Source organism: Tiliqua scincoides, chromosome 4, assembly GCF_035046505.1.
Source record: "Tiliqua scincoides isolate rTilSci1 chromosome 4, rTilSci1.hap2, whole genome shotgun sequence".
Classification (NCBI taxonomy): domain Eukaryota; kingdom Metazoa; phylum Chordata; class Lepidosauria; order Squamata; family Scincidae; genus Tiliqua; species Tiliqua scincoides.
The window spans coordinates 162,499,765-162,526,357 of NC_089824.1; the positions used below are offsets into that span (position 1 = coordinate 162,499,765).

Below are 26,593 nucleotides of genomic sequence, written 5' to 3' on the forward strand. Positions count from 1 at the left end.
AGGGGGAAGTGGGTCATGGCGGTGCCACCCAAGCTTGGGGCCCGGGGCATTTACTGCCATTGCCCCCCCCACCAGGTAGCCCACTGCTCCCATTCCCCCTGAAACACCTATGATTTCCAGCCATGAAGAGGAAATAAACATTTCCCCTTTCTTTCGGCCCAGAGGCTGACTTCAGGATTAGTTAAGAAACTTTGTCTGCATTTTGTCCTTCTTCCTCCTTGTATTTCACTCCTGCTATGAAGATCAGGGGAAGTGTAATCAACTTGGCCCCTCTTGCACAAGCCTTGCACTACCATGACGTAGTCTTCCTGTTAGTGGCTGCATTTTCCACTGGTCAGTAGGTTTTGCTATATGTGTAGGCCACTGTGAGATATAGGAGGCTGTACTAGACGTGCCCTTGACCAGATCCAGCAATATTTTTATGTTCTGTGCTCACACTACAGCATTGTTCTCCAGTTTAGTGTTTTATTTTTTCCTAGTTAGTAGAAATTAATGGCTGCCATCTTCAAATAAAAAGTGTGGTGTCCTGTTCTGTTCTTGCTTCCTGTGGTAAAGGGGTAAGGGACGTAGTTCATATGCCCATGGTTTGTCACTGATCTTGTCCTGGGTAGACTTTCCCATAGTGGAAGTTTCATCTAAGCTTTTAATGCTTTGTAGTCTTCTGTTCATGTGTTCAGGAACTTTGTGTTTAAATGCTGCAGAGATCCCTGTTCTGCACTTTCTAGAATGGCAAATTCTACAAGTAACATATGAGATATAAATGAAACTGAAATAAAATCTAGGAATAGGGAAAACTTGAACTAATTTGTGTCATAAATAGTTCTAAAAGGATTGAATCCAGGAGAAAAAAAAAACAGCTATATCTGTCATCAGAGTAGCAGCAAGCAAACTGATGTGGCCAAATACTTTATTGCTGTAATGTTTTGTAGGAAATCTAAATGTCGAGGTAACTGGAGCATATCAGTGTATTTAAAGATCAAAAATGTCTTTGTAAAACTTTTGATTATTAACAAAGGGTCATCTGTTTCATATACTTTTGAATAACTTTCTTGGGAGAACTTGTAGTTGAGCTTAGTGTGAAGCACGAGGCAGCTGTATTTAGGATGTATTTTGATTCGACTATTCAGACACTCCAGGTACAATATTGCACGGATACTATGGAAGGTGAAAATTTGTATTGTAGAATAGCTCTGCAGGAGGTGGTTTTGCTTCTAAATTAGAACAGTTACAGTATCTGATGTGACTGGAGTACACAGTAAATGCTCTGTGTGGGTTGTCTTTTTTTTTCTTTACAGGAAGGGTGGCAATAATAAATTAATAAAAATTTATCATCGGGATGGAAAGTATGGTTTTTCTGATCCACTGACATTTAATTCTGTTGTGGAGCTGATTAATCACTATCGCCATGAATCTCTTGCCCAGTACAACCCTAAACTTGATGTGAAGCTGATGTATCCTGTATCCAGATACCAGCAGGTGAGATTTGCCAATAACTTAGTGCAAATGTTTGCATAGGTTTCCTTAAACAATTTTTCTAGTGACAGGTTTTTATGTAAATACTCGGGTCTGAAGTAAAAATAAATATTTTCAGGAACACAATTTTTCAGAGATCCCAACCACCAGGTAATCTCTCACTTATTCTTCCCTTATCATGATCATTCATTGGCTTCATTTTCCAAGTGTGACTCACTAAAAACCAGTTTCATACATTGATATAACATTTTCTAGGTCCTGTTGATAGATATTGCCCAAAATATGATAAAACCCTTTACAAGTTTTTATAGACTTTTGTAGAGTTAGGATGCAACAGAAAACTCTTTTAAACTGGGTGCATTGTTTGGTTTACACTTACACTCCAAGTTTTATGAACCTTCACATAAATCTTGTGATTTGGGCCATACTGTTCACACAATGATCCAAGATCTAGCTTCACTGTAAAATCCTCAAGCATTTATATAGTCTTTTGAGTAATTGGAATAGTCATTGTTCAAAAGTTGGGAGATGAATTATGTTGGCAGATGTGTGGCCCCAGAAAATTGTAAATATGTAGAGAAAGATTTTTGTGTTTAAGAAGATTGACTTAATATTTGTATCCATTCTGGTAGTTCTGCAGACAGATCGGTATTACTCGAATCTTTTGTTGAAAAGTGTACCTGTTTTCCACTTTGACATGCAGGATCAGTTGGTAAAAGAAGATAATATTGATGCTGTGGGTAAAAAGCTTCAGGAGTACCACTCTCAATATCAAGAGAAAAGTAAGGAATATGACAGATTATATGAAGAATATACCAGAACATCACAGGTGAGTTGGCAATTATATCATGTTCTCATTGTGACTTAGGTCAAAACTGGAATTAAGTGACAAGCATTCTGTGCCTCCATCATGCAAAGTGGAACTGGGAGATAAAAACAGTGGGAGGTAGAATATGCCCCCTTTCCTCCACTTTACTGGAAACGTGTCAGAGCAAAGCTGGAGGAAAACAGCTGTAGGCAGGTTGTACAGGAAAAACAGTTGGGGAGAAGAGTTTAAGGGTGCAGTCCTAACCCCTTATGTCAGTGCTTTCCAGCACTGACTTAAGGGCAGTGCAGCTCTGAGGTAAGGGAACAAACATTTCCTTACTTTGAGGAGGCCTCTGTGAGTGACACCCAACTGCAGGATACAGCACACGTCCCATTGGCATTGCTATGCCAATGCTGGAAAGTACTGACATAAAGGGATAAGGATTGCGCCCTAAAGCACATATCTCTTCTGCACACTACTTCTTCCTTGCTTGCCATGTTGGAGAAGTACACAGAAGTGGGAATGTGTCTGCTGCCAAACAAGTAACCAGAACAATATCTGCCTAAGAGGAATCTATAATGATTTTGCAGTTTGGATATTAACAGACTGAAAAGATTGTGCCCTGCTATGGAATGTTTCAGCACAACACTTCAAGATTCTATGTGGTAGCCTAGCAGGGAATTGGCAGAAAAATGAATGAAATGTCTTTAGGCCTAATAAGTATGAAAGGCTAACTTGTGCAAAGCTGCTTTGATTCGCTGTAACTCTACAGTCATTCCTTTACATGGTTTGATGGATTGAACTTTGGGCCTTGTATGCACAAAAATTGTGCTGTATTATGCCACTATAGCTGATTGCGATGACTGGGGCTGACTTCACTCAATTCTGCAGATTCAAGATTGTGATCATGTAGTTCCCCCCCCCCCCCCATGGTCACTTTCTTCTCATATTGAAAGAAGGCAGAACAAGTATACCAAAGTAGTCAGAGAACCTAGTAGATCTGATTTTTTTTTTTAAGCGATAAACTGTTTTGGAATGGTAACTTTTCAATATTGAATTGAATACCATAGATTCAGGGTTCAAAATTTTAATGATTCGGCTTTAGATAAAAGAGAATTCTGTAGTGTTGGGTATCCATTGCCTAACAGTCTTTGAAATTTTCTCTGCTCAGGAAATTCAGATGAAGAGAACAGCAATAGAAGCTTTTAATGAAACAATTAAAATATTTGAAGAGCAGTGTCACACCCAAGAACGATATAGCAAAGAATACATTGAACGATTCCGCAGGGAAGGGAACGAGAAGGAAATTGAACGGTAGGTTTATGAACAGTTCACCTGTGAAGTGGTTGGTGCAGTAACTGAATTTGTCTTCATTTTTACAGTTGTTCCCACCCAGCTCCAAAAATGCCTATAGTCAAACACAATATTAGTGTGTACATTTCATCAGCTGCATAATAGTATATAGTCAGTCAAAGCCTCTGTCACAGCAGTAACATTCATGCATTGTAAGAATTTTAGGAGGAAGCCATGCTTCCTGATAGCAGCCTTTTTCCTACTGCAGTGTTTCTCAACTAGTGGTATGGGTATCACCAGTGGTACTTGAGATGGTGTCTAGTGGTACTCGCGGGCCCTTTGGACCCCTGCTGCCTAGCAGCGAGACCAGGAACACAACACAACAAATAGCGGTAGGAGGCTCCAAAGCATGCTTTTCCACGCTCAAAAAAGCCTTCCTGTCCACCCTGAACCTCTTACTGGTGTTTGTTGCGTTACCTGGCCTCCCAACCCAGGAGTAACTGGTAATTATGTTATTGTCAGTTACTTCTGGTAATATGTCGATAAGGTGATCAAGTGAAGTTCTACGGCAGAGGACAAACCTTGAAAAGCACTGCCATACCAGATTTAAAACTCAGCAAGGCTGCTTGAATAAAAGATGAATTGCTCGTACACCACCAGTCGTACCAGAGGATGGTGCAGTTAGAAATAATCTGAGGAAATCCAGAAGGATTGCATCTCAAAAAGGGATTTTAAAAAATCTCAGAACTAGAGCTGGGAAATTTCATGGAGAATAGTTCTTTCAACAGCTATTAACCATGATAGCTAATTAGAATGTTGTTATTCATAGACAGTATGTTGTCGATATTGATGATAATGATAATGGTGGTGGTGGTGATGGTGGTAGTAGTAGTACGTATTTATATATCACTTTTCAACCAAAAGTAGTTTTCAAAATGATTTGCACAGTAAATTAAGTCCAGATATATCATCTGAATGAAATATAGATCTCATTTGAATGTATGGTTTTCATTTATTTAAAAAAATTTGTATTCCACTTTTCAGCAAAGTTTAGGCTGAAAGCTATTTGGGCAGGAATAATGTCCTTTGCTTTGCACAGTGCTTAGTTAGCACTAGTTTTAATAATAAATGAGATCTGTGCCATATTTTATGATCAGATAGTCTCTGATATTATTTAAAAACACTGGTAATTTCTTTACAGGATTATGATGAATTATGAAAAATTAAAATCACGCCTGGGTGAGATCCATGATAGCAAGCTGCGACTGGAACAGGATTTGAAGAAACAAGCCCTGGACAACCGGGAAATTGATAAGAAAATGAACAGTATCAAACCTGATCTTATCCAGCTGCGTAAAATCAGAGATCAGTACCTTGTGTAAGTAACCATTTGCTGAGAACCTAGCTGATTGTGTTGGTTTGATACACTTCAGTTGACTTGTTAGTATGCACTGTATGTGCATGAGTGAAGGGAATCTGAGCTGCTTGATATGGAAGGATTTGAACAGTTGGCTAGTCTTTTCAGCACTCATGTAATAACTGTATGACTTATTAACATAACTCTAAATCAAAAGCATGCCTGGTATGGTACTGTTCTGACTCTGTCTAAATTCAGGTTGAGCCTACTTATCCATGGATTTTTCCATGTGCTATTCTAGGACCTTCGGAGGCCACTCTGTGGTGACTGCATGCAGCCTCCACAGGCCTCAGAAGAGCCTGTGGAGAGACTGGAGCACAGCTCCTGTCCCCTCCAGAGAAGTGGCCTCCAAAGCTTTTGGGGGTCTTTCTGAGACCCATGGAGGGCTGCGCACAGCGTCCACAGGCCTCAGAAAGGCCTCCAGAGGTCCTAGAAGGGCACTTTCAGGAAAACCGGAAGTTCCCTTCTAGGACTTCTGGAGCCTGTTCTGTGGCCTGTGGAGACTGCATGCTGCCTCCAGAGGCCTCAGAACAGCTCTGGACACAACCAGAGCAAGACTGTGTACCCTGAAGCTCAGTGAACCCCGAAATTTGCGTGACTTGGCTTCACATGAAATTCGGTATTCACGAGAGTTCCAGGAACGAAACTCTAGTGAATAATGAGGATCCACCTGTATCTTTTTTTTAACTTTGAAGTGAAAGGCAGCCTGTCCATGTTGCTGAGTGCATTGAGGCAAAGCAGAAAACCAAACAATGCTCTCATATGATTTGCTGCCTTTCTGCATTAGAACTTACAGCAATCATAATCATTGCCTGCCTCCTAAATGTTGGATCAAGTTGGGTCTGCCCATTTGCCAGGGGAAGGAAGGGGGGGCTAGAATGAAAACTGAGTTTACACAGAGGAGTTATTTTTTGTGCCAGAGTTAGTCATTCTTCCAAAAGGATCAAAATGTTGACAGTGTGCATGCATACATTCCACTGAGGATGTTTTCTCTAATGCACTCTTCAAAGAATATGCTTAAGTAGGTTCACACCAGGATATTTAGCACTTTTTTTCTGGGTGATACAGATGATGAGACCATATTAATGACATGTATACCTTTTGGCAGCTGGCTTAATCATAAAGGAGTGAGACAGAAGCGAATAAATGACTGGCTGGGAATCAAAAATGAAAACGTGGATGAGTAAGTTTCATTGTACAGCTAATCTGAGGTTTTAATATGAACAACTTGCATGAAAAAAAATCACACTGCAGAGCCTATAGCTCTGTGTGAGTGACAGCCTTTGGCTATCATATTTTTTTTTAAATTTCAATCCATGGGTTCTTTTCTCTACTTTTCTGCCCACTCCCACAGTTACACAATATAAAAATAAAATAATCAAAAATAAACAACTAAACATTAAATACTAAACATACATTCAAAACAATAAATCAGAATCCCAAACCAAATGAGAGCACAGGGTAGCACAAGCAATAGTCAACATGGGGGGGGGAGTGGGCATCAATTTAAGTGAAATGCCTGTCTGAACAGAGACATTTTTACAAAGTATCAAAAACTGACAGCAGGGTGGCCAAACAGATCTCAAGGGAAAGGTGTTCAGTACCTTGGGGACTGTGACTGAAAAAGCCCTATCGCATGTCCCCTGTGCTCCAGTGTACTTCAGTAAATGAGGGAATGAAACAGAGCGGGGCCTCTGATTTTGAATGGAGTGGGTGAGCAGATTTGTTATGGGGAGAAATGGACCTGAAGGTATTCAGGTTTCAGGCTATTAAGGGCTTTAAAGATCATAACCAACATCTTGAATTGGGCCCAGAACCATATATGGACATGTGCACGCACTTCTGTTAATCAGATGACCATGCCTTAAATCTGTATTCATATGCATGATCAAATAAGTCCAATTGTAGTTTTCTCTCTTGGTCATGTCTACTTTCATAAAAGTCATTCAAGCATAATTTTTTTCCATCGGTCAGTAATAAAATTGCCACTGATGGTGAATAAGGAGTGGCAATTAGATACTGGTTGTGGAGTAGTTCCTTTTAAAGGAATTAATAGCAGAGAAAGTATGTTGATGGAACAGGAGTACTTCTGATGATGGAAGTGTTCTCTCATGCATCACAGAAGAACTGCTGATACAGGTTGAGTATTCCTTATCTGGAATGTGTGGGACCAAATGTGTTCTGGGTTTTTCTGGATTCTTGAATAGTTTTTCATAACTATTATGAGATTTTGGGGATGAGACCCAAGTGTAAACACACAATAAATTTATGTTTCATATAAACCTTATACCAATAGTATGAAGGTGATATTATATGTATTTTCAATTTGTGTATGAAACACAGTTTGTGTACACTGAATCCTGATTTCTTGTTCTGTTATGAATGCATGCCCAAGATCATGTTATGCCATGTCAATGCTCTAAAAAGTTCTGGAATACAGAACATTCTAGTTTTCAGAATTCTGGATAAGGAGTAATCAATCTGTAACTATTATAGGCTTCTGAATAGGAGTTCAGTAGTGGTAGTAAAGTACTGCTGTTTTGTTTATTAACGGCTGTGTAAACTAGTCTTCTATCATTGTTTTCATGAAGTAATCATAATACATTCTTGTGTTAAAAAAGTAAAATATATTTTGTTTCTTCCTAGTACATATTTTACAAATGAGGAGGATGAAAATCTGCCACATTATGATGAAAAGACTTGGTTTGTTGGAGATCTCAATCGTATCCAAGCAGAAGATTTGCTGTGTGGGAAGCCTGATGGAGCATTTTTAATTCGAGAAAGTAGCAAAAAAGGCTGTTATGCTTGTTCTGTGGTGTAAGTAGCTATTTCTGGATTTCCTTGAAACTGCAATCTTAAACATACCTGTGTGGGAGTAAGCCCCATTAAACATGATGGGGCTTGCTTCTGAATACATAGGATTTTAGGACCCATACATAAAACCTGTCTCCACAGCTCCAGAGAAGGGATAGGATTTGGAGGCAGCATATGCTGCCATCCCCACCCTGCTCCTGGGCCCTATCTGCCTTGGGGCCCTCCCTCCATCCAGTTCTGCCCCCCTCCCTGCCTTCCCTCCACCCTTAGAAGCCTCCCCACCATTGAATAGTGCTTAACTATCTGCTTGTTCTTGTGACATAAATGGGCTTTTAGAGGAGCTGGATTTCTATAGGTGGTTGAATTTATGTGTAATGGATTTCTTTCCCAGATCAGGGGCATTTACTCTGCCTAAGTGAATAATGATGGTAAACTTGCTTGTGCTAGCTCCTCCTTGCATTTTAGTGAAATGCTGTCTTGTGTATTCTGTTAGGTGAGTTCCTTGTGCATGAGGATCTACTAAATAACAGAACTGAAACCTAAAATGTCACTGATCAGAAATGTTTTTTGAAAAATCATGTTTCTTGCAAACTGACTCCAAAACCAGGTTCTTTTGCAAAACTTCTATGAGCAGTATTCTTTATTATAATCATATGAAGCTGAAATATCTGGAGGGGAGGACTTGGGCTCAGTGGGGGTTTCTAGCAAGCTAGATATTAAAGTTCCATAAATGGTGGCATTTATTTCATATTTATTTTATTTCATTTCATAGGAAGAAAACAGCAATTCTTTCTCCCAAAAAATAGAAAAGAATCTAGGCTTGGAGCAGGTTATAATACTTAAGATGTTGCAAAGCCCATCATGCCAGTTTAGTATTATATAGGTTAATATTGCCATATTTCTGACTATGCAGTCAATAGGGATAAGTCAGAATTAATTTGTATTAATGTCTCTCCTCAAGAAAGATGTCAGTTGGTCACTTGAAATCTTCTGGAGAAATAAACCTAATAAGGAATCTGAGCATTCACTTTTGGAAAAATCTGTTACATTAAAGAAATATAACTATGACAATAAAAAAGCATCTTAAAGAAAAGTGTTTACTAGAATATCAATAGTAAAGATGACTTTCCTGCCAAGCTTCTTAGTTTTGTTTGTATATTGCCTTTATTTAAGAATTGCAAGGAAATTTGAACTGACAGAAAATATTATCAAACTTCAGCTGGAATGGGAAACACCCTAGGGTAAAACTTGATACCATCCAGAAACTAGTAAGAAAAAGAAGATTGAGTGTCACCCGATTTGTTAGTCTTTTGCCAGATTGAATAAATCACTTTTTAGTTGTCTGCTGATGGAAGTGAAGTTGATTTGAAATTGGAACAAGAATGTAATCCTAGCTCCCTGAAATTCATGTTGTAGCTCAATACTATAAAGCAAGAAGAGTAGATTGGGCAGAAAGTAGTCCCAGAAGTTATTTTAGAGCAGGGAATAAGCATAAGAATATAGCTGATCCCTCAGTCTAATTCCTGGAGTCAGTTATAATAAACACATATAGTTTTTAATATAATAAATTGGGTATATATTTCAAGGTTTTTAACAATGGAAAGCCTATTTCCTGCAAAGAAATTTCTAGCATGATTTAGGGCCAAATACTGCTATAGTATCAAGACAGTATCTGTAGTTGATACACTTGTGCAGATGGTGACAAATCATTTTAGATTTCACCAGCTGACCTGATTAGAAGGATTGGATAAAAAGTGGTAGATATACAGCAGTTTTGTATATGTCTAGTCAGAAGTAAGCTCCATTGAATGGGGCTTACTCCCAGGTAAGTGTGATAGGATTGTAGCCTAAGTAGTTAAGAGACTCTGTATAAATTGTTACATGGAACAGAGGAAATGATTTTTTTAAGGGCCTGGAAAAAAGATTTAGAGATGCCTTTCTCTTGCAAACTTTGGCCCTGGAATTCATCATAATGCTAGGAAGTCAACTGTAGATCATGTATCACTGGTATGACACTTTAAAGAATGAATAGGATTTACCACACTAACAGATTTAATTGTTTGGAAGTGTGCATTAAACCAGGCCGATACTGTTCATCTTTGGTGGCATGTACTTGGGCACAGGTCACTGGGACAATTGTACAGATTTTGTAGGCATTCTTATTAATGTGGTATCGTCAGTAATATTATTGAACAACTTTAGATAATGGTATAAATACTTCTATAATGACTTTATTCCCCTGGGGGCTGGGGATAAGAATAGGCCCTCAGTTTGGCTGTACTTGTTGTAAGAGGCGACTAAACAGCCACCGGGTAGATGGGGCTCGTCAGCCTGGGAAGGCAGCTCATCTGAGAGAAGGAAATGTGTGGTCGGTCAGCGTGTGGTTGGTCTGTGGAACTCCTTGCCACAGGATGTGGTGATGGCGTATAGCCTGGACGCCTTTAAAAGGGGATTGGACAAGTTTCTGGAGGAAAAATCCATTACGGGTTACAAGCCATGATGTGTATGCGCAACCTCCTGATTTTAGAAATGGGTTATGTCAGAATGCCAGATGCAAGGGAGGGCACCAGGATGAGGTCTCTTGTTATCTGGTGTGCTCCCTGGGGCATTTGGTGGGCCGCTGTGAGATACAGGAAGCTGGACTAGATGGGCCTATGGCCTGATCCAGTGGGGCTGTTCTTATGTTCTTATGAAGACTCTGATCCCAAACCTCCACTGCCTTGTGGCTACATCCAGTTATGGAAAAGGCTTCAGGAGTCAACCTTGAGGCAAAATCCGTAGCCGGAGTCCCTGAGGCAGTTCATGGCTGAACACAGTCACGTTTTGGCAACTCCTGCAACGCCGCTGGAACCAACCGTATTGGCCTCTACCTTTCCATTGGACCATTTCAGCGACGTGGAGAGGGGGGATTTGCTGCATGGGTAACAGCCTATCCTCCATACCTACTTTACCCAGGCTTCGCGCACTGGAGAGGACACTCTGTTCCAGAACCACCATTCAGAGCGTGACACCATAGTCTTCCGAGACTGAAAGATGCCAACTCAGTGACTTTAGTAGTGAATTTATGGCTCAGTATTGTTGCTAAAATAACTCTGGTAAGACACTGAAAAACTGCTACAGCTCCTGAAACTGAGGAATGGTTGACTAAATGTCTAGAAATAGCTGAAAATGATTCATTCACAGTGCCCTTAAAAGGAATGGGGAAATGGGGGCACTCATCCACAATAAACAAATGGCTTCACTTATAAATTATTGAAATATGCTTTGTAATTCTGTTACTCTGAACAGAAGTCTGTTTGTTACTGTTAAATGTTTTTAAATTTCTGAGTTTTTTTAAAAATAGGAGTAACAATAGTTTCCCAAGCCAGTATAAAACAAAAATTGCCATGTGTGCATGCCAACACACATGTGTACTTTCAGGTGCTTACAAGGTTGATTCACAGTTGTCCTGACTTTTCAATATCTCATTAATTGCAATCTACCAAAAAGCTGACCCTCATGTTTATACTCTTTATTTTTTGCTTTACAGAGCTGATGGTGAAGTTAAACACTGTGTGGTCTACAGCACTCCAAGAGGTTATGGGTTTGCAGAGCCGTATAATCTATATAGCACCCTTAAAGAATTAGTTCTTCATTACCAGCATACCTCCCTCGTCCAACACAATGACTCCCTCAATGTCCGGCTCGCTTATCCTGTCTACGCACATATGCCCTCCCTTTGTAGATAAATTCTAGGAGGGTGAAGTGTTGGTTATCTCTTCAGATTTCTTTTCTACAGTTTTTATTAGAACCCAGAGGGCATTTTTCTCCTTAGACTGCTGGTTTTGCACAAGAAGTGATTTGATGAATGTGAATTGGAGACCTAGAGGCAACAAGATGACAACAGCTTTGGGGTAGGTGCCCTGGTGCTACCTGAAGATCAGCTGTGTTTTTATACAAGGAGACTCTCATTTTCCCTATAGGGAACAAGTAAACTCACTTTAAAAAAAACATACAAAAAACCTAGAAGCAAAACTTGGAGAGAATATTTTGCCAGGCACCATCAGCGGAACTTCAACTTGGATTATTTTTTTCTGAGGTATTGGTAACGTCTTTCAGTCTTAAGCGCAAGGAAAATGGGGGAAAAGTCTCTTCTGTTGAAGCTTTTTCCTGTTAATTTTAGCAGCTCTGCTGCCAGTCAGACAAACTTACAAATGAGGGCTCATCTTGATGTAGCATGGGATTTGGTGAGAGGAGACCAAAGGAATTATGGGGAGAGTTTCAGGTTCTTATTTAAAAAGAAAATCCTCAAAGACATATTGCTTTATATTTTACCAACAATATCAAAGTTTTGGTTTTGTCAGCACTACAGGTCTTCAAATAAAGGAAACCAAATTGAATCCACCAAAACTTTGCTCGTTACTGGATTGAGCACTTATGAGGAAAAATTGCATTTGCAACCGCACACTTGCCAAAACTTGAAGAGAGAAATATAAAAGCTCAAAACATTCTAATGTAGTTTTCAAAACTCTAACCTGACCTGATGTAACTGCACCACTTTCCCCTCATTACTTTGTTAAAAACACATTTCCTTTTTTCCCCCCAAGGATGTCAGATTTTGTTTTTAAATGATACTAAGCTTGGAATGTAAACCAGGATGAAGCTGGCACTTGGCATGTTTGTAAGATGCTAAACAATTACTATTCTGTTTGAAAACATTAAAAAAAAAACTTTAAAAGTGCAATGGATTGCTTTTTAATGGCTTGCTAAACCAAAAATTATGGGTGCGGTCAACATACTTTAGAAACTGGCTACAGAACTATACTTGTAATACATTTGGATTGCACCCTGAATCACTAATTCCATTGCACAGTTTGTGTATGCCCTTAGAATTCAGTGTGGGCTTACCATAAAGCAAACATTTGAGTAGCTGAATTCAGTGGGAATAGTCAAAGATCTAAAGTGATAGACACTATCAGTATGTAAAGGACTTTGCTTGGTATTCTGCCATAGTCAGATTCATCTGGATTATATGTAACAGCAAATAGCAAGAACTGGATCCACTAGACTGTGAGAATTTGTGCTCCTGTAAATGCTGTATTTGACTTTTTTTATGACGCATACTTATGCCCTTGTTGGTTCTTTATTGCCATTCCTAAAGATTATACCTGTGCTAGATAGAACATGTGCTTGGGCAACAAGGGAAACTCAGCAGATTCAGCATGAGGTCTTTCCTTTTTCTGTGTAGTATTTGAAGTGCATGCCAGAGAGTTTGGACATCTGGATCTTTTCTGGCTCCACCCCCACCTTCAGTGCCACCTTGAACCCCCAGACTGTTAGACTTTAATGTTTACACAAAGCAGAATGCACTATAAAGGGAGCATAGAAGTATTATGCAGAATATGAAATTGCTAAACAGGAAAATGATAAATCTTGAGCACTAATCAGCAGCTGGAGGGGCCAAACTAGATTGCTTGACTGTCCCCAAAGCACTTCTCTTTTGCACTAATCTACTGCCACTTAAGCTAAGTGCTGGCTAACCAGCTGAAACATCATCTTCTAAAAATGGAACTATAGTTATCAAAAGAACTACTCTACAGCCTTTAAATCTGTGAAAAGATAGTGAATGACCTAAATGTGCCACTTTCTCTTCAACCCTTCAAGACTGGACCCCCCACTTCCCCTTAATCACCAGCAATACTCTTTTTTTCAGTAAATATTACTCTGGATTCTGCCAGTCTTCAGTGGGAGACACAAAATTCTGACTCTTCTCTAGGAGTTTGACTAGCTTGCTATTACACATTCAAATTTGAACATACCTGCACACTGCCCAGTACTCCCCTGTCAAAAGACCTAGCCTAGGCCACTTTGAGCATTTCATGGAAAAGCAGTACAGGTTGTGCCTCATTATCCATGAAGGATACAGAAAACCGTGGATAATGAAATCCACTGTTCTGGCACCTCCAGGGGATTCAGAGTGCTTTATAAGGGCAAAAAAGTCACTTCCCGTTTCCTGAAATTTCAGTTTCAACTTCCTGAAACGGGAAGTTGCCTTTTTTGCACTCCAAAGCCCTTCTGAGGCCTTTCTGGGGTGACTAACAATAAATCTTGCTGCTATGGGAATTCTTACTGAGTAAAACAGAAACAAAGTCATTCCCTGCCACTTTGGATAAACTTGATCTGTGTTTACAGAGTCACTGGCTTCTGTGTTTAGTTTCAGGCTGCCACTAAATTCAGAAATGTGTTTTCCTTGAACTTCATATTTTAGATCTGATGCACTTCTTTTTCAATCCACACATTTTAAAACATTTTGATTATGACTGTGTGTAAATTTAAAGGTGTATCTGTGGCTTCCTTTTGGTTGCCTTGTTGCATTTGGTTTGAGTAAATAAGAAACAGCTGTGGTGTTGTCCATCTGGTGCTCACATGCCTTTTCACACCTTTCACACTGCACTTTTGGAACAGGCTTGGCAGGTGAAAAATTATTTTGAAGCCAATTGAAATATGTAGCAAGTCAATTCTACTATCATCCTTAATTCAGTTTCTGTCATCCTTTGATTAATGCACGCTAGCTTGTAATTGTTACACCACTGAAATTTAGCTGACCTCAAGTGGCAGAATTCCTAATTCTCAGGGCTCATATCACCCCTGATTGTGAGGATCAACCCTACTAGCATAACAAGCATACAAGGCTAAAACAAATATGTAATGGAGAAAATGGTAAAAGTTAAATGGGCCAACGTACAGAGAAGTTCTGTTTTGTTTTTTTTCAAAGCCAATTTGCCAGGCTTCCTTCAGTAGAACACATTTCCTCACTTGATAGCAGCTGAATTAATATTTATCTCACCGACCCTTCTATACAGACCTTTTGTGTGTGTATACACACAGTGTTAAACACTAAAAGGTGGAGGGGCAGATAAAGTGTTTTTTAATATGCACAGTTTATCTGATGTGTATATGCAGGAATCAGGTATGATTCAGTGTTTTCTCACAAGAGGGAAACTGCCTTTCTGCAGTTACTACTGTAGTTGTGATGCACAACTTGGTCTCTTTGCTGGCCACATTTCAGAGAACAAATACTTTGGTGTTAAGGAGAATTTTCAGGAAGATAAGTTCCTGCATTGTTGCCCCTTTGCACTCGTATTGTATGAAACAGGCCCTAAACCACCTGCTTTAGAGAAGTAGGAATAAATTTAGCTTCAGTGTAAGGGATGGTGTCAGATGTGGACCAAGTCAGGCATGGGACCCGGTGACCTCTTACTGGAGGCACAAAACAGCCAATAGATTCACATGTGTCTTCATTGCTGAAGCCCCCACCCCCTTTGCAAATGGGAAGCCTGCCAAAGAGACCCTTGTACAACACAGGGGCCTCTTGAAGATGTCGCTGTTGGCCAATGTAAGTGTAGCAGTCACTGCCAGAGGCCCCAACAGCAGTGGGTCTTAAGTGCAGAAAGGAATTGCTATCAAAGGCCCCAATGACAGTTACAGCAACAGGAACAGCTACTTTTTGTTTCCACCCTTAGGAGGCAGAAAAGCTGCTGTCTCCTGCCCAGCCTGTTATTGGGGGGAGGGGCCAAGGCCTGGGCTTGCCCCAGAGCCCACTGCAGCGTAATACAGATCTTTCTAATGTGTTCCTTTTCTACTACCACTCTGTGAGCCAGGAAGCCATTTTTTGGTATACGCAAACATTTGCAGGTGCACACTGGTGCTGTCTGCTTATTCCCCTCTCCTAATTGCAGCTCTGTCTTGGATTCCAAGTTACTTGTCAAGCAAGGTGGGACTGAAATTAGCAGGAAACAGTTCCTCAAAAATGCTGGTGTTTGCTCAGAACAAATAGAAAAGGGGGACAGACAATATATTAGCCCAAGTTTAACTCCTATCTACCAAGGCTATGTGGCACACCTCATATTTGTAAAGAAATTAGCATGCAGGATCCCTCCGTCCCAATATTTTTCATTTATGTCTGCCTAGTTACTTGGATAAAAATCATAAATGAGAAACACACAAAACTATTTGTACAAGGCAGCCAAATGCCAGTTTGCATATGCTCAGGAATGGGGATTGGAGCAATGCTTTGGTCAGTGTCAAAGAGCAGGCAGACAAAAGGTTGTCAGTCATGTAGCTAGAGGGGGTGCAAAGCACTATGTTTTGTGGGAACCTTCCCTTCGGAGCCATTGTGGCGTACACCTCCATTTTGCTCCCACTGCCCAGAATGGCTCTGAGCAGAAGGGACTGTTTGCACACTGCCGTGAGGCTCTCTACAAAACTAAGTGCTTTGCCACTCTCTCTAGCTATGCCACTGAAGGTTGTAGAAATAAATGTGGACAGGTTTAGTGCTTTAGGAAGGGCTTGGGTGGTTTGGTTCTGTAGTTATCCTGCTGCGTGATGTGGAAAACCTTGACAACATGTCCAGTGACATAGGCTAGAATCCTATACAATCTCACAGCTGTTAATGCTATGACTGTTCACTTAGCCATTTTCCTGTTTTGCTTTCACATTTCTAAGTCTAGAAAAGCCCCTTTTTGGTACTTGAATAATCTTTTTTCAGTTTGAATGGCTTTTGTTAATTATTCATACTTATAGATAATAAAAATTGAAGTGGTATGTATGCAGACATACGGTAGAACTTTGTAAGATGAGCTGTGTAAGTGGAGCTCTGAGAAAGCATTGTGAGGTATGTTGAAGATCTTGTTTCCTGTATTCAAATTTTTGTCTTTTTGGTCATTTGTGTTAATGTACATTCATAAGTATATTTGCTAATGAATTGGGACGCGCCAATGTACTCCTAAAGCTTTACAGCCAGTGTTTTTCTCCTAAAGGAATTTCCAGTTTGAATTAATCAGAGTTTAGGTTTTGGCTTCAGTTTGTTGAATCCTCTGTTTTCTGAGGAGCAACAAGATTTAACTATATTTTTAGGCATGAACTTGGTTTGAAGAATAAGGTTTTCTTGTTTTTGGTGGGGAAAAACTAGCTTGATCCTGTAATTGAGTTGTATATTGTGGAATGTGTTTGGGCCAAAGGTCAAATTACATTAAAAATAAGGAGGATGGTGACTTGTGGCCTTCGAGTGACATTGTGAGCTCAGTCTGGCACCTCCTGCGACCTACACTCAGCAAGGAAGGCCTGCAGTCCTTGCCTCCTGGTCCAGCCTCACGCAGCATCTGAAGCAGCATATCTGTCACCCAGGCAAGAAAGGGAGAGCCTGCTGTTGCTTGTTCTCATTGCTACCCCAGTTGGGATGATATTTCCAATGGTAGGATAAGTAAAGTAGTGATTTACTTGTCTTCTTTCCAGAGTTAGGCACCTCGGCCAACCTTAGTCATTCCTTCCCATCTTACAGGTACCACTTCCACACATCCTCCTCTGCTTTGCTGCCACTGGAATGGGCCAGGAAGGGGGCTAGTGGCAAAGAGCATCAATGGCCACCCATCTGCTTATGCCATATGCATTGCAGGAGCCAGTTTCTCAATTATGGGGGTCTCAATTATCAGGTGCCTCTAAAAACCTGCAGCTGGCTCTTTCTGGCCTCTTCACTTGTACGTGTATTTGCCATGCAGATCAGCTTCGGTCAGGGGAGGAAGAGGAAATGTTTAAAAGTGGTGTGGAAATGCACTACCTTGTGGGCTTAAAACAGCTCATTGTGTGGTCATCACAAAGATTATAGAACAATCCCTTTTAACATGAAAGGACATTTGCATACAAGCAAATATCCAAGTTTTACAAGAGAGGATATGCCAGGGAAGCCAAAAAAGTGAAACATGTTTGAGAAGCAACATTGTGGGTCAAACTAGATGGGATGCTAGGAGGGCCTGAGATGGACTCGTCCATGACTTATTTTTTAAAAGTTCAAGCAACCGCAGGTTTAAACTCTTCAACCCTGTTCTCTGAGTGAAAGCTGCTTTGAGCAAGAAGAAATAGAGCAAAACACCACCATCAAGAGATCTGATCACAAGTCTCAGCATCTCACCTAATTTGGCCCTGATTTACTGACTTTGCTTGGCAGAAGTATGTTTTGGTTGAATACTGCCTAACAAGAAAGAGTAAAAGTTTCGCAAATCTCATGTTCTGCAGGCAGAAATTTCCGCAGGGAGGGAGGGAATTCTTGGAAACCCTTATGTCTATTCTAAAGAGCACGTGCGGATGAATAATCAAGTCTGTGACTTTTCTGGGAGATAAAATGTTTAAAGCACTGGCATTTTGGGCTGGCTCCACAGTTTTAATGCAGCTTTTTCTACTACTTGCCACCCTTTGGCAATATGCCTCATTCCTATTTTATGGCTAATGCAGATATTCCCACTGGCTTGGAATTTAACTTGAAAAGCTTTATGCAACGAATGGCACAGAGGCATTTCTTGGTTTGATACGAGAGTCTCACTGATTCAATGAATATTGCATGTAGCAGTGGCTCCTGTTTAAATCCACTCTGGTGGATTTAAATACACTGCTTAGTGTATTGCCTATGTGCAGGGGAGCATTGCACTTTCGTCTGTCAGCACCTCGGGGCACTTTTTTTTTAAAAGGCAGGGGATTTCCAGTGCCTGTAGAAAACTATTTCAAGACTATTTTCAAGGGTCCATCTGCCCCCCCCCCCCCCATCAGCATAGGTCTGTTACTTTAATGCCAGCCGGCTGTGCAAGCAAATCCATGTGTAGTCTTTTTTAAAAAAATAATTTTTTTGAAGTGCAGAGTGGTTTGGTCTTTGGGCGAGTGACTTCAATCTGTTAATAATTTTGTGTGTTTTTTGCCAGTTTACAGCACCATGGGATTGTACTGGTCTGCAACTATTTCTCTCTCTCTCTGTGTATATGTACTGTATGTATATAGATATATGGAAAACAAATTTACATACACATCTATATGCATTAGCTATGTGGCACTGCCCCCTGAAAGTCCAAATTTCCCATTTGCACTTGCTTTACCCACCCTACAATTCAACAGCTGGGATATCTTTGTCCAAAAAGCAGGGGTCATGACTAATAATCTCAATGTGCTTTTAAAAAATTTTTTTAAGCATTTTACTTATTTGCTCCAGGATAAAGCACTGGAGTTTATTCAAAGTGATGCTGTTTGCATTTTAAAGCAGCCCTATTTCCTCTGAGATACAGTTTTAACAGTTGCACATTTTTACACAAACAAAAGCCCCATCTAGAGTTAATGTGCAAAGAGAGCAGTAGCATTAATCACTGTGTATGGACTCATTTTTATATATATATATATATATATATATAAATATTTGTATCTATGTAAGAATGAGTGGGTAACTTCATCTTATATTGAGGTATACCAGGACTGTACACTCCTTTGTACATCCTGCACATGAACGTTGCATTCTTGAAATCCATTTTGGTTTTCCTTTTAAGGGATGCTATTTGTTAAAGATCTTGCTTCTCAGGAAGCAAAGGGGAGTGTTGGTTTTTTTTGTTTTTGTTTTGTTCTTTTAAATATGAATTCCAGCATGTAACTTTGGTAGTCTTGTTGGTATGTAAAACCTGTTCTTCTGTCATTTTATGGTGTAGTCAAATTCATGTAGTTCTAAACAAACTGCTTCATGAGGAAAACAGTTGTATGTTAGTCATATTGTAGTTTCTAGATAAGTAATGCAACATTGTACTTGTCACCAAATGTGCTATGATCTTACTGTATGTTTCTATTTTTTAAAATAGATGGTTGAGCTTTGGAATCTCAGACACTAAGCATTCTGGCCTACTTTGCTTTAGAATAAAAATGCAATAAAAGATTGCAATAAAGCACATTACATGTAATGTTTTAGAAGGATGTACTGACCGCTGTTTCTAATAAATTCAGAAATACAGCCTAGCTGCTATAATATGGTGGTAAAAATGTGTTGGCTCTGTTGTACACTTCAATAGTTTAAATCTTAAAATCAATTTAAAGATAAATCTTGTATTTTGGATGCAAAAATACAACAATACAGGTGTGCTTTGATTACTGTGGTATAGGTGGTCCATCGTTAAGCAGGAGATTAAGTGATGCGCACTTGTACCTTGCACTGCATTCTGGTCACTGCCATCACTATACCTCATAGTTATAATTCTGACATAGTTATAATCCTGGTTTTCCAAAAAGAGCAGCTCAGTCGCCAGTCAAGAACACATTACAACATTAGAGAGAGCCTATGTATTCAAGGGTTTGTTGCTAAGTTGGATTTGCACAACTAATAGTTCTCCCTTCAGGAAAAGTCACTTTACATATTGATGTGGTTGTTCCATGCAAGCATGACATCTAAAAGTGCAGTCTTCTGACAAAGTTGCCTTTACCAGAACAGATACAGAACATGCTAAGAACTTAGAGCCTCTTGCTCTAGATCAGGGCTAGGCAAACCCCTGCCTGAGGGCAGGATCTCGTGTTCAGCGGAATCCTTCCCTCCTGGGACCAGCACTTCTTGCTCCAGAGTGTCTCTCCATGTCCTCCGATCAGCACAATGCTATACTATGGGCAGTCACAACTATGGTGGACTATGCCCCAGTGGCCAGTGCGACTGGAGTTCCAGGAAGCCACAACTGCCCAGAGCTTCACGTCATCCCCATTGGTGACATGTCTCTCCAGAACTCAAAGTGCCAGCTGCACTAGGGAATGCATTTCTGGTGCACAGTGGTCAGTCCTTTGAGCACTGCTGCTTTAGATTAAAGTTCATTTTTTCTTCCAATCTCACTGCTTTCATTAGGTCGAACAAGGACCCTGCTATTCTAGAAAACCAACAGGAACATGGGTAGGATGGGGCAGGCACAATTCTAATAGCTGCAGATCTAGAATTCATGAAAATCTAGGCTAGTCTATCATAATCAACTTTGTTGCTACTACGACATCTGTGCATACTTCCGTTTTATTTTTATTTGACAAATTTCATAAGGGTGTAACTTGACATTACAACTGGTGCTACACAAGGCATTTGTTCCTTTGAGGGAACAATATTAACTTGCGATGTACTTTTTACTGGGGAAAGTTATAGTCATGCCCCCTGCAAATGATACTGTTTCTACTAGCACATACTTGTGTGGCAAAGGCATAATGTGTTTTCACTGAGAAACTTGACTCTGAAATCACAGTTCAGTTCTTTGTGAAGAACCATCTATCGTTGGAAAGTAAAGTTACCATCGCAGCAGTAGCACCTCCTGCTACTGGTATATACCAGAATACAGACTGGATCAGCCACCTTAACAGCCTATCCTTACCTTAAGGTAACCTGTCATCTCTGACTAGTTGACTGTGACAAGGGCATTTTTTACACAGACTGAAATAAAACAGGACATTCATATCAATGCTGTCTTGCCTGAAACTTGGGCTCCAAAATCAGTCTGCCTTATGATGCATTTGAAAAAACTATGTTTTACTGCACTTGCAGCATGTTTGTACATGAGCAGGAGAAAACACACATAACTCTCCATAGAAACAAACTTATGCAACTAAATCAACTGTGTGGGATTTGAATAATCAACGAGACTACAAGATGGTCACACTGCAATTTTCACAAGCAGCTGTCATACGGTTTGTTTCCAACGATGGGATTACAGTCTAAGTCTTAACACAATGGGCTTGCTTCTGAGTAAAATAAATAGTTTTTGAACACCTCTAGTCATAACACTCTCCTTTAACCTCTTTCAGATGAGCTGTAATCCTGAGCAAGCCACTTACGCACTTGAATTTCTGGACAAATGAATTCAAGACTGCCCACTCTTAACCATGTTTTGGAGGTGACCCTGTACACAAACTGAAACCAAGGTTTCCTTCCATGTATCAGCTTTGGCTGGAGTCTCATGGTACCATCGCCAGATTTGTTGTGCCCTTCTGCCACAACCAGACTAACAGGCTACAAAATTCGTTTTTGTGGTTGCCACAACAAACACAGCTTCCTTTTCTTGGTTGACTGGTGGTCTTGCTTCCTTTTCAACACTTGTCTCAGGAGAAACTATATAAATTTGGGTGCTATTGTATGCCAAATCAAATGGGATGTTGTGCTCATTGAAATCACCCAAGAAAAGGCTGTTTTGGCCTCAATGCTCCTTTTGTTGCCAGGGTTATTTGAGCAAATGGGCCAATTTGGTAAAATTCCATGTACTTATTTTGAACTTTAATTTGAGCTTTGCAAACCCTTCTCTGTCTACTGTCTACTCTGTCTGCTCAGGAAAAAAAATGTATATATATTTTATCTTAAAATGTTTTTCCCCTATTACAGATGCTGGGTGAATTAACTTAAAAGAGTTTAGTTTAAAATATAACATAACATTTTTAAGCTCTGTCCTACAATGTGAGTTTTTAATACTAGGGATAAGTGCATTGGAACCAGGCCTGTCCCTTGCGGAGGACAACTAGGACAGCCATCCTGGGTCCTGCACTTGGAGGGTCCCCACAGAGTGCTGCACTTCACTACTTCAGCAATATTATTATTATTAGTTTGTTCAGTATGTATTCTGCCTTTCTCCCCGAAGGGCACCCAAGGCAGCTAACAATAAAAACATTAAAATACAAATAAACATTAATAAAAACAATTAAAAACAAGATAAAATATAGAGCAGTCAGCAATAAAATACACAGTAAAAAACATTAATTTGTTAACAGCAGCCCTTATAAGGCCTCCAAGGCTTTCCTAAATAAAAAAAAGGCTTCAGGCCCCACCAGAAAGTTAATAGTGAGGAAGCTGTCCTCAATTCAAAGGGGAGGGAATTCCATAATGCAGGTGCCACCACTGAGAAGGCCCTGCTTCTGGCCACCACCACCCCTCACCTCTCTCACTGGTGGCACAACCAACAGGGCCCCCTCTGATGACCTCAGAGAATGGACTGGACTATACGGAAGAAGGCGGTCTCTCAAATACACTGGTCCCGAGCCACTTAGGGCTTTAAAAGTCAAAACCAGCACTTTGAATTCTGCCTGGAAACGAACCAGCAGCCAGCGTGGCCGCCAGAGCAGCGGCATGACGAGTCAAACCGCCAACCTCCAGCAACTACACAAGCCGCTGCATTCTGTGCTAGCTGTAGCTTCCTGACCGTCTTTAGGGGCAGCCCCACGCAGAGCACGTTACAATAATTTAATCTCGATGTCACCATGACATGGACCACTGTGGCCAGATCCACCTGAGACAAGTAAGGTTGAAACTGGGTAAAGGTGCTCCTGGCCACAGCCGACACCTGGACATCCAGGAGCAGCTACAAGTTCAGGAGAATACCCAAGCTGCAAACCTCCTCTTTCAGGGGGAGTGCAACACCATTCAGAGTAGTGCGATAGTCCAGCACCCTTACTGTGGATTTCTGAACCAGGAGGACCTCTGTCTTGTCAGGATTTAACCTCAGCTTGTTTGCCCTCATGCAAATCTCAACTGCCTCCAGGCGAAGCTCCAGGACAGAGACAGCCACCCTGGAGTCCAGTGAAAAGATGAGATAGAGCCGAGTGTCATCTACATACTGATAGCACCCAACTCCAAATCCCTGGATGACTTCTCCCAGTGGTTTTCCTCTGGGAGATATATCTCCCCAATATCCAAGGTATATATCTCCCCAAGGTATCCCAATATCCTCTCCCAGTGGATATTAAACAACATGGGGGAACAGTACAGAACCCTGTGGCACCCCCACACCTCAAGGGCCAGGGTGCCAAGCAGGAGTCCTCCTGTACTACCATCTGGGATCTGTTAGCCAAGAAGGATCAGAACCACTGCAAAACAGTACCCCCGCTCCCCACCTCGGCCAACCATCCCAGCAGGACACCATGGTCAATGGTGTTGAAAGCCACTGAGAGGTCCAAAAGAAGTAGCAAGGAAGCACTCCCTCCATCCAGCCCTTGGTGCATGTCAGATGTTAGAAGCACAAAGGAATGCTGGGGCCAGTCTGCACCTGTTTCTGTGACAAAAACGCTGTTGGGCAGAGTTGGAGAGGAGGGATAAGCCTGCCTACTCAGAAGTAAGTCCCATTTATGTCAAATCCCAAAATTTAACATTTGGGCAAGGCGGGCAGCAGACAGACTTTTGCCTTATGTTAAAAATAACAATCTCATGAGCTGCTGCCTCTTATGCCTTTTACATATCAGTGTACATCAAGAACTCCCACAAAATGGAACTCCCTGTTGCATGCAGCCTCTTCTGATCTTATATTTAGCAAATGAGAGAGCAAGCTTTCCTAACAGGTTACCAGAGTACACCTGGCACAACCATGGAGGTGGGATTGTATATCATTAGCCACTGTGTAGCAATGTTGATAAGGCTTTTAAATTTAGCTCATTCAAAATGATGATGAATTTCACTACTTCATGTTTTTAAATACCTTATAGCTCTGGTGTGTTCCTGCAACAGGAAATATTCCAAGATTCCCAACCTGATTAAAAAGAACATATTAAACAAAGGCTGCCATTCATTAAAGGTAAAGGCTATCTTAAGGCATACTCTTCTTCAAGCAAACCACTTGGGCCTTCCAATATGCTTAAGAAGGCACCTAAGCCTAATACTGAGCCTCTCGTGCAATACAAATATACTTAAACATAATCAAGCAAATTGAGAGCCAGATGATCAATCTACTGATCTATAATTGTTTGACAGCCCCAATGTCATCCATTATCATTCTACTACTGCCAAGAGCTTCCTTGCCTTTTTGAAGCACTTGTTATATCATCAAAGCTGAAATTTCTTGACCAAATATTCTGTATTGACAAAACTGCCAAACCAGACATAATCGCTTCACAAAAAAAGACCTCAAATAAGAGTTTATTGAAGCTCATCACAAAAAGCTACAGTGACCAAGTGAGAAATGAACAGCTACGCTGAAGCCCACAGCCAATTTGTGAAATTTCTTTTCATTCAGTGATAAACTGGATACAATTCAGCCCAAGTTAGGCATATTTCTCTCCTATTCATTTCAAAGGGAGAGAGTGCAATCTAAAATTAAATGATTGCATTACAATCAATTAGCCTTAAAAATGCTTCATTTTCACTTAATCAAACCCATTGTTCAATTCTGCTTTCAGTACCTAGTAAACATTTGACTTGTTCCCTATCCAAGCACTATTCAGAGGAAGCTGCCTGGGCAGAACAAGGATGAGATCCTCTGGAACAGCACTCTCCAAACTGCAGACAGCTACATTCTAAAAAAGCCGTCCCCACATGGTGTTTTTTGTTCCAAACTGCAACCTCTTATCTTTTAAGCTGATCTTCTCAGAAAATCATGCTGGGCAGTTGCTCTTACTGCCGATTGTCTGAGCAGATTCTGCACCCTGATTTCTGGGTGGAAGTGGGCACCCAGTGCAAGTTTCTGAGGTTGGCTTGAAGAGGCTGCGGTGCAGATCACAAAGAGCCGCACTGAACAGAGATGGCTTTCTCAGAACACTGGTTCCAGCCTGATACTCCATAGACAGCTCTCTACCACTCCCGCATTTTCAGTAGCAGTTTGTGTTATGGGTAGTGGTGTTGTTTTAAAACAGTGTTATTTTACTCAGGCCATTGTGTTCAGCACTGGTGATCCTGACCAGGACCATAGAATGCCCATGTCTGGTCAAGATTCTCCAAGTATGGGGGGGGGGACCCCCCCCCCAGGTATGCCAGTGGTGTTCAGTTAGGCTGTAATTCTACCTTACTCACGGGAAACAAGCACCTCTAGTTATGGGTTGAGGAGTACGTTCCCACTCACTTCCGTTCTCACAGCATAGAAAGCAGTAGCTGGAAAGACCTCTATCCAGCAAGCCCCACAAAACCATGATGGGCAAGATATTCTTCAAGTAGTAATGTTGCAATTGCACAGGAAGTAGCTGCTGTACTGGGCTCTTACAACTTCTGCATTGCTTGCATCAGCAAGGGTCCATTCATGTGAACTTTGCCAGTGTCCCACACAGGAGCCAATGCTTCATTTCATCATGTGGAGAACTGCACCTACAGCTACAGGCACCACTTGCCCTGCCTCAATTCCTCCTTTCAAGAACTCAGCATTTTCCAGGAATTCAGTGTCACAGGTTACAAACCATGATGAGTATGTGCACCCTCCTGGTTTTAGAAGTAGGCTACCTCAGAAGGCCACGTGCATGGGAGTGGCAACAGGATGCAATTATCTTGTGGGCTTCCTGGGGAATCTGATGGACCACTGTGAGATACAGGAAGCTGGACTAGATGGGTCTTTGGCCTGATCCAGCAGGGCTTTCCTTATTTTTCCTAGTATCAATTGGTACTTTTCAGTCTACCCCCTTGTATTGTTGCTAGAGAAAACCATAAATCCCTAAAGTCCCAGCTGGTTCTACCTCAAAATCTGCACTTTCCCTACCTCCCATTCCAAGCCTTTTGCATCTAAATCTGCTTCCAAGCAAGTGCATTTGGGGTTAATTTTAGAAGCATGGCAATCAGAGCCAGCCAGATGCCGATGCTACCTGTTTCTTCATCTGTATGCTAAGCCAAAGCACCAACTTCTCTACCAATCTGGCTCTCTAGATGCAAGAATATAACAAGGTGTCATCATATACCAACTTTCTGCACAATATCCTAGAGTGACTGTGCTACATCATGCATCTTCTGGACTAGCAAGTTGATGTGCAAGTGAGCATTTTGAACAATTTAAGAAGGCCAATTTTGGAAACCTTTAAACTGGCAACATGAAGCATGGCTTCACCTTGAATGGTGGCAGATACTATCTGTCTAACTTTCAATGGTAGAAAGAGGAAGACTTCTGATGACCAACAAAGACACTGAGAGCCCAATCATATGGGCTGCGACTGCAGTGCTGGTGCAGGATGTTGTCAAAGCACTATAAAGCACTTTGTGACACTCAGTGAGTAAGTTGGTGCTAGAGGGAAAGCCTGCATCATACTGAAGGCATCTCATC

The 26,593-nt window shown here is 40.9% G+C and overlaps 1 protein-coding gene across 3 annotated transcripts in view; it reads left to right on the plus strand.

Annotated features, from left to right (window-relative positions):
• Window positions 1-19,611, plus strand: part of PIK3R3 (phosphoinositide-3-kinase regulatory subunit 3) — a 316,724-nt gene extending 297,113 nt beyond the window's left edge. For 2 of the 3 annotated variants that reach the window (XM_066622779.1, XM_066622780.1), the window contains 7 exons: window positions 1,296-1,476; window positions 2,177-2,302; window positions 3,453-3,595; window positions 4,776-4,952; window positions 6,100-6,174; window positions 7,638-7,808; window positions 11,335-19,611. In XM_066622779.1, coding sequence (XP_066478876.1) covers window positions 1,296-1,476; window positions 2,177-2,302; window positions 3,453-3,595; window positions 4,776-4,952; window positions 6,100-6,174; window positions 7,638-7,808; window positions 11,335-11,533 — 1,072 coding nt within the window. In that variant the 3' untranslated portion in view covers window positions 11,534-19,611. Of the gene's footprint in view, window positions 1-1,295; window positions 1,477-2,176; window positions 2,303-3,452; window positions 3,596-4,775; window positions 4,953-6,099; window positions 6,179-7,637; window positions 7,809-11,334 lie in introns of those variants that run through there. The other variant, XM_066622781.1, reaches the window with a different exon arrangement.
• Window positions 19,612-26,593: the final 6,982 nt, after the last annotated feature.